Below are 12,425 nucleotides of genomic sequence, written 5' to 3'. Positions count from 1 at the left end.
CAGTTGTGGTCCCAGCAACGATCCCTGTGGCACACCACTAACCACTGATTTCCAATCCGAAAAGGACCCATTTATCCCGACTCTCTGCTTTCTGTTAGCCAGCCAATTCTCTATCCATGCTAATACATTTCCACTGACTCCGCGTACCTTTATCTTCTGCAGTAATCTTTTGTGTGGCACCTTATCGAATGCCTTTTGAAAATCTAAATACACCACATCCATTGGTACACCTCTATCCACCATGCTCGTTATATCCTCAAAGACCGTCCCATTGCTCTTTAGCACCGGCACGATTGGACTGGCCCACTCGTTGAACTCGACTGGCGATATGATTCCCTCTCGTTGAAGTCTGTCCAGCTCGATCTCGACGTTCTCTCGCGTCATATATGGGATTGCTCGGGCCTTGTGATGAACGGGCTGTGCCCCAGGAACAAGATGGATCTGCACCTTGCCGCCTGTGAAGTTGCCGATGCCTGGCTCAAATAACGTCAGGAATTTGTTTAGCACCTGGGCGCACGAGGCATCATCCACCGAAGGCAGTGCTTTGATGTCGTTCCAGTTCCGTCGGATCTTTCCTAGCCAGCTTCTGCCGATTAGCATTGGGCCATCGCCTGGTACAATCCATAGTGGTAAATCATGCACCATTCCGTCGTATGATACTTTCACTGCTGCACTGCCGATAACAGGTATGAGTTCTTTGGTGTACGTGCGCAGTGTTATGTGAATCGGGCTCAGTTTTGGCCTCTGTGCCTTGTTGCCCCAGTTTCTCAAAAGCCTTCTGGCTCATGATTGATTGACTCGTCCCCTTGTCCAATTCCATGGAGACTGGAATGCCGTTAAGTTTAACTTTTAACATTATCGGAGGGCTTTTGGTGGTGAAGGTGTGTACCCCATACACTTCCTCTTCATCCTCAGGTTGAGTTGCCTCTCCTGCTCGTTCAATGTGATCCGCGCTGGATCGGTCGTCCTCTGCTGTCTCTGCGATGTGGTGAGTCAGAGGTCATTTGCACATTCGCTGGAGGTGCCCCATTGTTCCACAGCCCTTGCACACGTAGTGCTTGAATCGACATTGATGGAATAAAAACAGAAAATGCTGGAAATCTCAGCAGGTGAGGCAGCGTCTGTGGAGAGGAAGCAGAGTTAATGTTTCAGGTCAGAACGAAGGGTCATCAACCCGAAACGTTAACTCTGCTTCCTCTCCACAGATGCTGCCTGACCTGCTGAGATTTCTAGCATTTTCTGTATTTATTCCAAATTCAGCACTAATTGGCTATAGAAACAGTCTCACCACCCCATGAGTAAAGAAGTTTCTCTGAATTCCTTACTTGATTTTTTTTGTGACTATCTTATATTGATGGGCTCCAGTTATGCTCTTCTCCACAAGTGGAAAATCTCTCTCTGTATCTACTCTGTCAAAAACTTTCAGAATTTTAAAGACCTCTCAGCCTTTTTTTCAAGAGAAAAGAGACCTAGCCTGTTCATCCTTTCCTGATATGTATACCCTCGCATTTCTGGTATCATCTTCTCTGCATCCTCTCCAGTGCCTCTTATATTCTTTTTATAATATGGTGATCAGAACTTACGAAGTACTCTAAGTGTGATCTAACCAAGGTTTGATACAGGTTTAGCATAGCTCCCTACTTTTCAATTCTATACCTCTAGAAATAAACCTTACTGCTTGGTTTGCTCTTTTATGGACCTAGTTAACCTGTGGCGCAACTTTTAGTAATTTGTGTATTTGTACTCCGATATCTGGTCGTTACCACTTTGCTATTTGTGGGACACTGCTCTGTGCAAATTGGCTGCCGTGTTTCCTACATTACAACAGTAATGACACTTCAAAAATACTGTAAAGTGCTTTGTGACATCCTGAAGTTGTAAAAGGCACAACATAAATGTAAGTTCTTTCTTTTTCTTTCAATTCTGCTGAATGTTCCAAAATTTATTAAACATCATGACCTGCTCATTCCATTAACGTTAAGCTTCTTTAAACTCACTCGTGTGTGGTGAAAATCTCAAATTGCAATGAAAATGTTGAAAATAAACACAGATGATCTTATACTACTGTGTTAAAAAACAACAAAGGCTAGGATTTGTCCAAAAATCAGCTAAGGATAAGTAAGCTGAGTATCAGAAGAGAGAAATGTTGGATAGCCTCAAGAGGGATTAACTTTTAGGAAGCAGATAGTGTTAAAGATTGGCTCAGACTTTCAGGAATAATTGGATACAAACATTGTGGTAAATTGAGAAATTAGGAAATTGCAGATAAGACTAATTGCATTTTTGCACCAGTCTTCATGAGTTGTTAAGCTTGTTTGTAATCTACAGCACACCTAGAAGATTAGTAAACATGCTATAGAGAAATTCAAGAGATTAAATTATTTATAGAAAGCCAGGATTGTGTGAGATACACTGTCAAATCCTGACAGAAGTGAATGAATAAATAGGTGACACTCAGTATTTCCAAGAGCTCAATGATTGCAGTGGCAACATTCACAAACCGTGAGATACTAATCAGGCAATGATAGGTCAATTGGTTTAACCTTGGTGTACTTGCTCTTCTGAAAATCAGAGACACCATAAGGTGAAGGGAGAATGGTTTTAGAAATAGCTCATGTGTTAAATATCTGGAATCTTTGAAGTGGTAGCTGAATTAGTGGGCTAGTGATATATTCTTAATGGGTTTTCAGAGGGCATTTGATTGAATTCCACATCGAAGGGTTTTAAAGAAGTACAGGGACTGAATATCAAATTAGTTAGCTGGATTGAAAATTACATGAACAATAAAAACAGATGTAGAATGCAATGGGTTATACACTGACCTTTTACTTCATAAACTATCCCAAATTCAGCACGAATACAAAAGCAAAATATTGCCGATGCTGGAATCTGGAATAAAAACAGAAAATGCTGGAAATCTCAGCAGGTGAGGCAGCATCTGTGGAGAGGAAGCAGAGTTAATGTTTCAGGTCAGAGTTGTATTGGACCATTCAGCCACCTAAGAACTCATTTTAAGAATGGAAGCAAGTCTTTCTCGATTCCGATGGACTGCCTATGATGATGATGAGTAATAGGTGCTTCTCTGAGGTTTCCGCTGAGGAACATTGTTAGGGCAGAGTAAAGGAGGTCATTCCTCCATGTGGATTACCATATATATACACATATTTATGCTATACTGACCTGGGAATGCTTGATTCTAACACTGGGTTCCTGAAATAGAAAGTTCCATTCCTTGGTCTCCATCACCTTGATGTACATAATTTATTTTTAATTTTAAGATGAAAACAGTAGATGATGAGCAATGAAGAAAACCATGGTGGCGATTAGGTGTATTCTCAAGGGGCTATGCTCCAGATCCATTGCTGCTTTTAATAAAATTGTATGGACAAGAGCACTTCCAGTAATATTACATTTGTTTTACATATCAAGCTATTAAATCAGGTATCCAATATGGGGAAAATTGAAACCATTCAAATAATCAATGCAAATTAAGTATCTGTCCTTGCAAATACTGGGTGGAATCCATTGTGGAAAAATATAAGGGTATAAAACATGTGAAACGCCTGTACACAATAAATCAATGAAATCATTGCCTAAACGGATTTGGATGTGATTATCGATCAAAAAGTTGTATGGTAAATGAGAAACTTTTAGTAAAAACTATTTTTAACAATCAAACCATTTAGTAGACAGGATCCTAATGCTCTTGAGGTCACAAATTGCAGCTTATTCTGTTGAGCCTCGAGTTTGCGCTGATATTCCTACTCATCAGCACTGACAGTTCTCATCTGCTTAATGTATGTGTTGCTCCTTTAGCTCCTCTATTTTAAGCATCTCTAGCTAATATGCATGATCTTTGTCTCTTTGTTCTGCAGCCAATCAGGCTACTTAATGCTTTTCATTTTTATCATCTTTCTGAACCCTTGTCAACTTTAAATAATACTACTTCCTTCTTTTGTACTGTTTAATTTGATTTCATCCAGTTGGACTGTGTGTGATATTAGTATCCTACCACTCACGCCAATTGCTATGATTCCAGCTCTCACCAGCTGCTTTCTTTGCACCTGAGACAAAAGTAAAAATGATTGTCAGTCCTTCCAGACACTTTCAGACCAGACAGACTTAACAGATAGGTTATTTATAGATAAGGACTGATTCCTGGTGCTGAGCACCACTCACAGGGAGCACTGGTCATGAAATTGTGGGCCCACTGGTCTGACTTTTCATCCATTTAAATTAACTCACAGTGGACTTTTCTCCATAGCTTAGCAGCCCTTCGGTCCTTACCAGCTTGGAATTGTGTAGGCATTCTTACCTGTGCAGTTCATGTTTTGCTTCAATATCTGTTGTGACTCATTCAAAATAATAAATAGTAAGATGTTAGTAATGTCATTTTATCAGAAACTTATGCTTCTCTCACTCTTTGATCTACATTGTTCCATAGAGAAGGCACTCAGGGGCTGAAATTGCCCCTTTTTATAGCCCCGTTAGCACATCTGGGGGGCGGTAACGAGGCACAAGACAGTTTTCGCCCGGGGGAGGTTGGCGCTACCGCCTCCCGGAAAATTGCCCGGGAGTTTGCGGAGGCGCTGCCGCGCATCCCGCAGTTAGCACCCCGGACCGCTGCATAACCGGTGACCCCTCACCGCCCTGCATCAACAACGTTACACCCCATGGCAACAAGAGGAAGTCAGCGGCTGGGTATTCTGCGGCGAGTTACTTACCTCCTGACTCCCCAAAGCCTTTCTACCATCTACAAGGCACAAGTCAGAAGTGTGATGGAATACTCTACACTTGCTTGGATAATTGCAGTTCCAACAACACTCAAGAAGCTCAACACCATCCAGGACAAAGCAGCCTGCTTGATTGATACCCCATCCACCACCTTCGACATTCACTCCCTCCACCATTGGCGCACCATGTCTGCAGTATGTATGTACCATCTACAAGATGCACTGCAGCAACTCACCAAGACTTCTTCGACAACACCTCCCAAACGCGCGACCTCTATCAGCTAGAAGGACAAGGGCAGTAGGCGCATGGGAACACCACCACCTCCAAGTCACACACTATCCTGATTTGGAAATATTTTGGCGTTCCTTCATCGTTGCTGGATGAAATTCCGGGAACACCCTCCCTAACAGCGCTGTACGAGTACCTTCACCACACGGACTGTAGTGGTTCAAGAAGGGAGCTCACCACCACCTTCTCCAAGGCAATAAATGCTGGACTTGCCCACATCCCGTGAAATGAATAAAAAAGCTTGTAAAATGTTTCTAGTATGAGTCATTGGGGGTGAAATTCGTCTTGTGCGATTTCATCAAACGAGCGATAACAAATCAGCAGCCCGTTTTACCCTTCGCATGATTTTCTTTTCAAAAAAAATTTGACGGCGTGCAATACGTCTTTCGATTTGCTATCGCCTGTTTTGCGAAATCGCCCATGACTCATGGCGCCCCATTGTCTCTCATTACTTGACTAGCTTATCTCTGATGTTCTTCTGGCAAGCCTTAAAAGAAGACTGTGTCAGCTTTGAATGAACTAATGTTTTTTACCGAAGAGGCCAGTAGCACACCTGCTACTCTCCTCACTATTTCTTTTCTCACTTTCCCACAACTCTCACCTTTCATATAGCCTCTGCACTATTCATTCATGACATTCACATCCTCAAAACATTCCACTAGGCTACCACTAACGCATGCCCTTTTTGGATAGTACAATGGAGCAGGCACGCAGATGAGCTGACATTCAAGTCCTGTCCCCACTCGAGAAGGAGGCCTGCAGCCACTGGCAAGGCTGCAGAACATGTCCCACAGAGTTTTTGTGAATCTTGCCCTCTTTTTCCCTTCCAACTCCAGCATCACCTTACACACACTGCATGACCAAGTGCAGCTGCTTTCAGCAGCTATTCTTCTCTCTCTGTTTACACCTTGATACTAACTGTCCCCCTCTTGCATTTCAGGTCCAGAAGCTACACGGGCAAGAAGAGGAACAGGAGGGCAGCACAATGCAAAACTAAATGTCACTCGATCATACACTTGCAGGCACCAGCTCCATTACTGGGACCCGACATAGTGCAGAGGGTTGGATAGACAGGCCTGTACGGAGAGATACTCCTCGCACGAGTACACTGGATGGGGATCTCATTGCCCTGTGTAATGTATTTGCTTCATGGGTTCTTTGCTTAAGAATTCATAGCAACACATTGCTATTAAGAACTAGTTGGTTTATTAGCAAAGGTTTAACAATCATACTACACATTACCAGTTCATCCACCAGGCTCACAACCACCTGCCTCATCGTGGATCCCATGAACCCAACTGGCTGGGCTTTTATTGAGTCTTGTGAACATCATGTGACTGGCTAAGTCACTCCCAATTCAACAGCTCCAGAAACCTGTGAGCATACTCCCAGGTGCATACATTACAGCCCAGGAAGTAGCTTGCCGGAGGTACAGCTCGCTTCTCAGGCCTGCTGTGGAGAGCACAGATGGTAATATTGATAGCCCAGATTACACACCGATTGCTGCACAGCAGGGAACTTCTAGGTGCAGTGGGTTGCCTGCCACAAGCCTCTGCATACTAGCACAGAGTGTGGAGGAATCCAGCTCCAACCTTTGTGGGTCCTCGCACGGGACATTGCAATATTGCAGTCAACCACGGAGAAAGTGGTCAGATCGGTGACTACAGCAGGGGGGTCCATAGTCATGGAGCCTCCAGTGCTCTGACAGCCTTGTTGGATGCTCACACCGCTGCCATTTCCTCTGACTTTCAAGCCATGAGGAACACAGTAAAAGGTGTTTTTGAATGGCCTCGCTTCACTCTTGCACTCAGGCAGAGCAGTGGGAGTGCTGAGGCTCAGCCCCATGAGAGTGCCAGAGCACCATGGGAGAGGCACATGTTTTCTCTTAGGATGGCTGCCTGCCTGCTATCCCACCAGCCTCTCAGCCAATGCCCTTGTTGGCGTCAAGCAGCCAGTTGTGTCAGACTTCCATGGTCTACACTGAGGGATGCAACAATCTGCTGTTGGGCCTTCTGCATCCAAAAACTGCTTGAGGTTGACCATCACTGTCATCTCAAGTGCTCTCAGTGGCAGTCAAGCAACCTTCCATCTCCCAGGCTCTATGATATTATAGGGAAAATTCTGTTAATTTGCACTCCCGGCTCAGAGCCTTGCTCGCTGGGAGCACATATTGGGAATTCGGACACGTGCCTGCATGGTTGTCCATCCATGAAGATTACCCCTTATATATTGTACCAATAAGCTTTTCTGTTTTTCTATCTACAGTCGAGGCTGGGGTTTCTGTCTCAATGATCCACCGACTAAACAGAAATTAGTGGTTCCCACCATCGCTCCAGGAGTACTGTACGATGTCCATCATCAATGTCAGCTCCAATATGGACCCAACTCTACCTTCTGTGAAGAAATGGATGTAAGTTACGGTCTAGTTTATTTGTAAATTAACATGGTAGTGGGAGGTTTAAGTGGACATGTTTATGGCATCATATCGAAATTCATCATCAATGTGCAACTTATGAATACAGGCACGAAGATATTTTAATTTTCTTGACAACTACTCACAATGGTGCAGTTTGGAGAAATAAGAATTCTGCCCCCTCCTATCATGAACTGAGATAAATATTTAATTGAAGCATTGAGAAGTCTCACACCATAACAACATCTTTACATACATTGATTTGTAGAAATTTGAATTGCTCTTGTTGGTTTGAGGGAAACCAATACCAATTGACATAAAGGTGGAGACATGTTGGCTCATCCTTGCTAAGTGTCAGTTGTGTTAACCATAAAATAGTCTACAGCAGTAAACTAACCAGCTATTAAAATGTTTTTCTAGAACCAGTTAGCTCCAGATCAACTCCTAGTGTGCTCCAAACTTCTATGTCCCATTGAAATGAATGGAACCTCTCTGGTACACAGGCTATACTTCCCTGTTGCAAATATCATCAAGCTGGTTCTGGAGAGAAGGAGTCCCAAAATAGCTCAATGAAACCAAGTATTCGATATCATTTCACTAACGTACAAAACAGAAAGGCTGGGAAAGACCAATTGCTCCATCAAGCCAGTCCCATGATGCAACCTAATTTGAGATCAGGAATTAATTGTGTAGCATACCACAAGTGCAGACACAGATGTATCATACCATGCTGTCATGCAGTAATTATAGCTTCATTGTGCTCCACCACTGACTTCTAAGGGTCTAATGGTTTTGCGTGAATGTGATTTAATTCACATCAGTCTAGTACTGATTATCTGTTCATTTTCACGAGTGATCGAGCACTGGGGGCCCAAGTTTGCCCCCACGCTTCGAACGGCGCACCTCCATGAAGTGCGCGACTTTTTGGAACAAAAACTGTGCCTAAAAGTTACCTTGCTATTCTCTCCGCAGTCTGAACGATGCAGGCTCTTGGCATAGCGCAGCAGAAACCAATGGGGCAGGCGGAGCTATCGCCTTGCTGGGTCAGCACAGCTGGCAGATGGGCGGGGCTAGGGCCCAGCGTGTTTCTGAGTACCGGCAGCGTTGCGCATGCGCGTTGGAGCATGCGCACATGTGCAATGGCTCACTAGCACTGTGGATTATTTGTCCCGGAATGTAACCACTGTGGTCCCATTCCCTTATTCTGCTCCATTTGTCCATGTGAGCGGGGAACGTAGATATAAGTCGGAAGCAAGAGAACCTGACCAGAGGAAAATGTACCCGAGAGAGAAGTAAGTATTTGCTATTCCATTAATAATGATTTTAAACTGAATTTAAAAAGATAGCATCTGCCCTGGGCATTCAGTGAGCTAACACCTCTGCAATACAGTATCATTCATGGAGCTCAGTAAAGGACAATTTGGGTTTAGCAGCAAGAAAGGAATATTTGCTTTAAGATTGATTTGTGAGCAGGCAGTAGATTTGTGGAGAGAGTTGGATCGATGCCTCATAGTGGAGCATTTATCGAGGAGACGTGTGAGTGATTAGTAAATGCACTGCACAGGGCTGAGATTGATGCGAAAGATTCAGAGATGTGAGGGCAGCTGAAAATGAGTTAACAAAAGGGAGCAAGGTGGGAAGGGGCGGGAGGCAAGGAGATGTTATCTTAATCGATCATTTGGTATGTGCCCAAAGTCAAACAGTCGGGTTGACTGAGCAGCCCGGGTGCTCCACATTGATGCCGAGCTGCTCCCAGCTACGTTGCCATCACTCAGTCAGGAGTGATGGCAAAGATCTGGCATGGGAACAGGAGCAGCTCTCCCGGTGCTTCTTCTGTGGATCCTGCCCCTCACCCTTGCCGAACGGCTTTGCCGGTGCGTGCTCCAGTCGGCAAAGTAGGACTTTTTATTTCTTATTACTTGATTTATTTTTCATTTCTTACTATTTATTAATTATGATGGTTTCTATGCTTCTTTATTGTTAAAAGTGAAGTGTTTAATGCTTTGGAAAATCCTCTACCTTCCCCTCCCCCACCATCCCCCCCCCCCGCCCACCACCATCTCTGGCTACCTGTGCTGATTTCTTAAGTCTCCGCAATGTTTTTATGAGCGTATAAAAGTGGACACATACGCTGGCCTAAGTTAGTTTGGAGTAACTTTTCGCTGGCTAAACTTGCTTAAATGGCCAAAACAGGCATAAGTGGCTGGTAATGCCCCCTTCTGAGAAAAAAAACTGAATTAACTTACTTAAACTGGAGCAAACTAAAAGGGGAGAATTGCGATTTTTAGGATACTCCAAAAAAAACTAGTTGCTCCAAAAAAATAGGAGCAACTCCTGTGGAAAGTTGGGCCAGGGTGGGTTTCCACTGGGTCTCTTAGTGGGAAAGCAGGAGAGTATGGAGTTGAACAAATATAAAAACAGATGCAAAATATAAAACCATAGCAAGAGTTTCTATATGTATATAAAAAGGAAACGGGTGGCTAAAGGAAATGTTGGTCCCTTAGAGGATGAGACCAGGGAATTAGTAATGGGGAACATGGAGATGGCAGAAACTCTGAATAAATATTTTGCAGCAGTCTTTATGGTAGAGGACACTGATAATATTCCGACAATGGATAGTCTAGGGGCTATAGCGGGGGAGGAACGTAACACAATCACAATCACTAAGGAGGTGGTATTCAGTAAGATAATGGGACTAAAGGCAGATAAATTCCCTGGGCCTGATGGCTTGCATCCTACTGTCTAAAGAGAAGTAGCAGCAGGGATTGTGGATGCATTGGTTGTAATTTACCAAAATTCCCTGGATTCTGGGGAGGTCCCAGCAGATTGCAAAACTGCAAATGTAACGCCCCTATTTAAAAAAGGAGGCAGACAAAAAGCAGGAAACTATAGACCAGTAAGCCTAACATCTGTGGTTGGGAAAATGTTGGAGTCCATTATTAAAGAAGCAGTAACAGGACATTTGGAAAAGCAAAATTCGGTCAGGCAGAGTCAGCATGGATTTATGAAGGTGAAGTCATGTTTGACAAATTTGCTGGAATTATTTGAGGATGTAACGAACAAGGTGGATTAAGGGGACCCAGTGGATGTGGTGTATTTGTACTTCCAGAAGGCATTTGACAAGGTGCCACATAAAAGGTTCACGGAGTTGGGGGTAATATATTAGCATGGATAGAGGATTGGCTAACGAACAGAGAACAGAGACTCGGGATAAATGGTTCATTCTCTGGTTGGCAACCAGTAATGAGTAGGGTACCGCAGGGATCAGTGCTGAGACCCCAACTATTTATAATCTATATTAACGACTTGGAAGAAGGGACTGAGTGTAACGTAGCCAAGTATGCTGATGATACAAAATGGGAGGAAAAGCAATGTGTGAGGAGGACACAAAAAATCTGCAAAAGGACATAGACAGGCTAAGTGAGAGGGCAAAAATTTGGCAGATGGAGTATAATGTCGGAAAGTGTGAGGTCATGCACTTTGGCAGAAAAAAAATCAAAGAGCATGTTATTATTTAAATGGAGAAAGATTGCAAAGTGCCGCAGTACAGCGGGACCTGGGGGTACTTGTGCGTGAAACACAAAAGGATAGTATGCAGGTACAGCAAGTGATCAGGAAGGCCAATGGTATCTTGGCCTATATTGCAAAGGGGATGGAGTATAAAAGCAGGAAAGTCTTGCTACAGCTATATAAGGTATTGGTGAGGCCACAGCTGGAATACTGCATGCAGTTTTGGTTTCCATATTTACGAAAGGATATACTTGCTTTGGAGGCAGTTCAGAGAAGGTTCACTAGGTTGATTCCGGGGATGAGGGGGTTGACATGAGGAAAAGTTGAGTAGGTTGGGCCTCTACTCATTGGAATTCAGACGAATGAGAGGTGATCTTATCGAAACGTGTCAGCTAATGAGGGGATTTGACAAGGTGGATGCAGAGAGGATGTTTCCACTGATGGGGGAAACTAGAACCAGAGGGCATGATCTTAGAATAAGGGGCCACCCATTTAAAACAGAGATGAGGAGAAATTTGTTCACTCAGAGGGTTGTAAATCTGTGGAATTCGCTGACTCAGAGAGCTGTGGAAGCTGGGACATTGAAAAAATGTAAGACAGAAATAGACAGTTTCTTAAATGATAAGGGGATAAGGGTTTATGAGGAGCGGGTGGGGAAGTGGAGCTGAGTCCATGATCAGATCAGCCTTTATCTTATTGAATGGCGGAGCAGGCTCGAGGGGCCGTATGGCCTACTCCTGTTCCTATTTCTTATGTTCTTATGTAAATGTGTCTGTAATCTGTAGTACTTTAAGTAGGCTTGTCTGCTGGCTTATGTTTTGGCATTGCATTTTGACTGAAGAACACAAAAGTCTCAAAGTTGATGAGCTGAAACCCAAAGAAGGGAAATAGCAAAGAATAGGTAAATGTAATCAGTAAAAGTGACCATGAAGCTTTGGATTGTCGTAAAGACCCAAGTAGTTCAGTAATGTGCTTTAGAGAAGTAAACCAGTCTGGCCTATATGTATCTCCAGTCTCACACCAACGTGGTTGACTCTTAGCTGTCCTCTGAAGTGACCTAGCAATTCATTGAGTTGTGTCAAGAAGAAAGCGCACCACTATCTTCTCAGGGCAACTAGGGATGGGCATTAAATGCTGTCTTTGTCAGCAACGTCCACATCCTGAAATAAATGAAAAAAATAAATCTTTTGAGTATCCCTGAGAATGCCCCCCCTCCCCCCCCGCCCCCGACCTTCCCCCTCCAATCCTCCAATGCCCTCTGCAATCTTAAGAACAAAAGAAACCATGGGGGGAGGAATAGACATTTAACCCACCATCCCATTCCATCAATAAACCATGTATGATCCATCCTATCATGGACTGTACCATATCCATTTAATCTAATGAGGGAAAGTTCTGCCACAATACTTACTAATCCCCAAAGGTTGAAACAGAGATCCCCTTCTCTTCTCCATCATTCATTATTCTTGTGATGACTCTC

General features: G+C 43.7%; 1 protein-coding gene across 1 annotated transcript in view; it reads left to right on the top strand.

The window, feature by feature from the left end:
• Positions 1 to 12,425, top strand: part of LOC139228763 (A disintegrin and metalloproteinase with thrombospondin motifs 12-like) — an 801,719-nt gene that overhangs the window by 348,506 nt on the left and 440,788 nt on the right. The window contains exon 9 of the mRNA XM_070860105.1: positions 7,288 to 7,432. Within this exon, the coding sequence (XP_070716206.1) occupies positions 7,288 to 7,432 (145 nt within the window). The remainder of the gene's footprint in view (positions 1 to 7,287; positions 7,433 to 12,425) is intronic.

This window comes from Pristiophorus japonicus, chromosome 2 (genome assembly GCF_044704955.1).
Source record: "Pristiophorus japonicus isolate sPriJap1 chromosome 2, sPriJap1.hap1, whole genome shotgun sequence".
In the NCBI taxonomy this organism is placed as follows: domain Eukaryota; kingdom Metazoa; phylum Chordata; class Chondrichthyes; family Pristiophoridae; genus Pristiophorus; species Pristiophorus japonicus.
The sequence above is the reverse complement of the archived record's forward strand: the minus strand, read 5'-3'. Positions and strand labels throughout refer to the sequence as shown.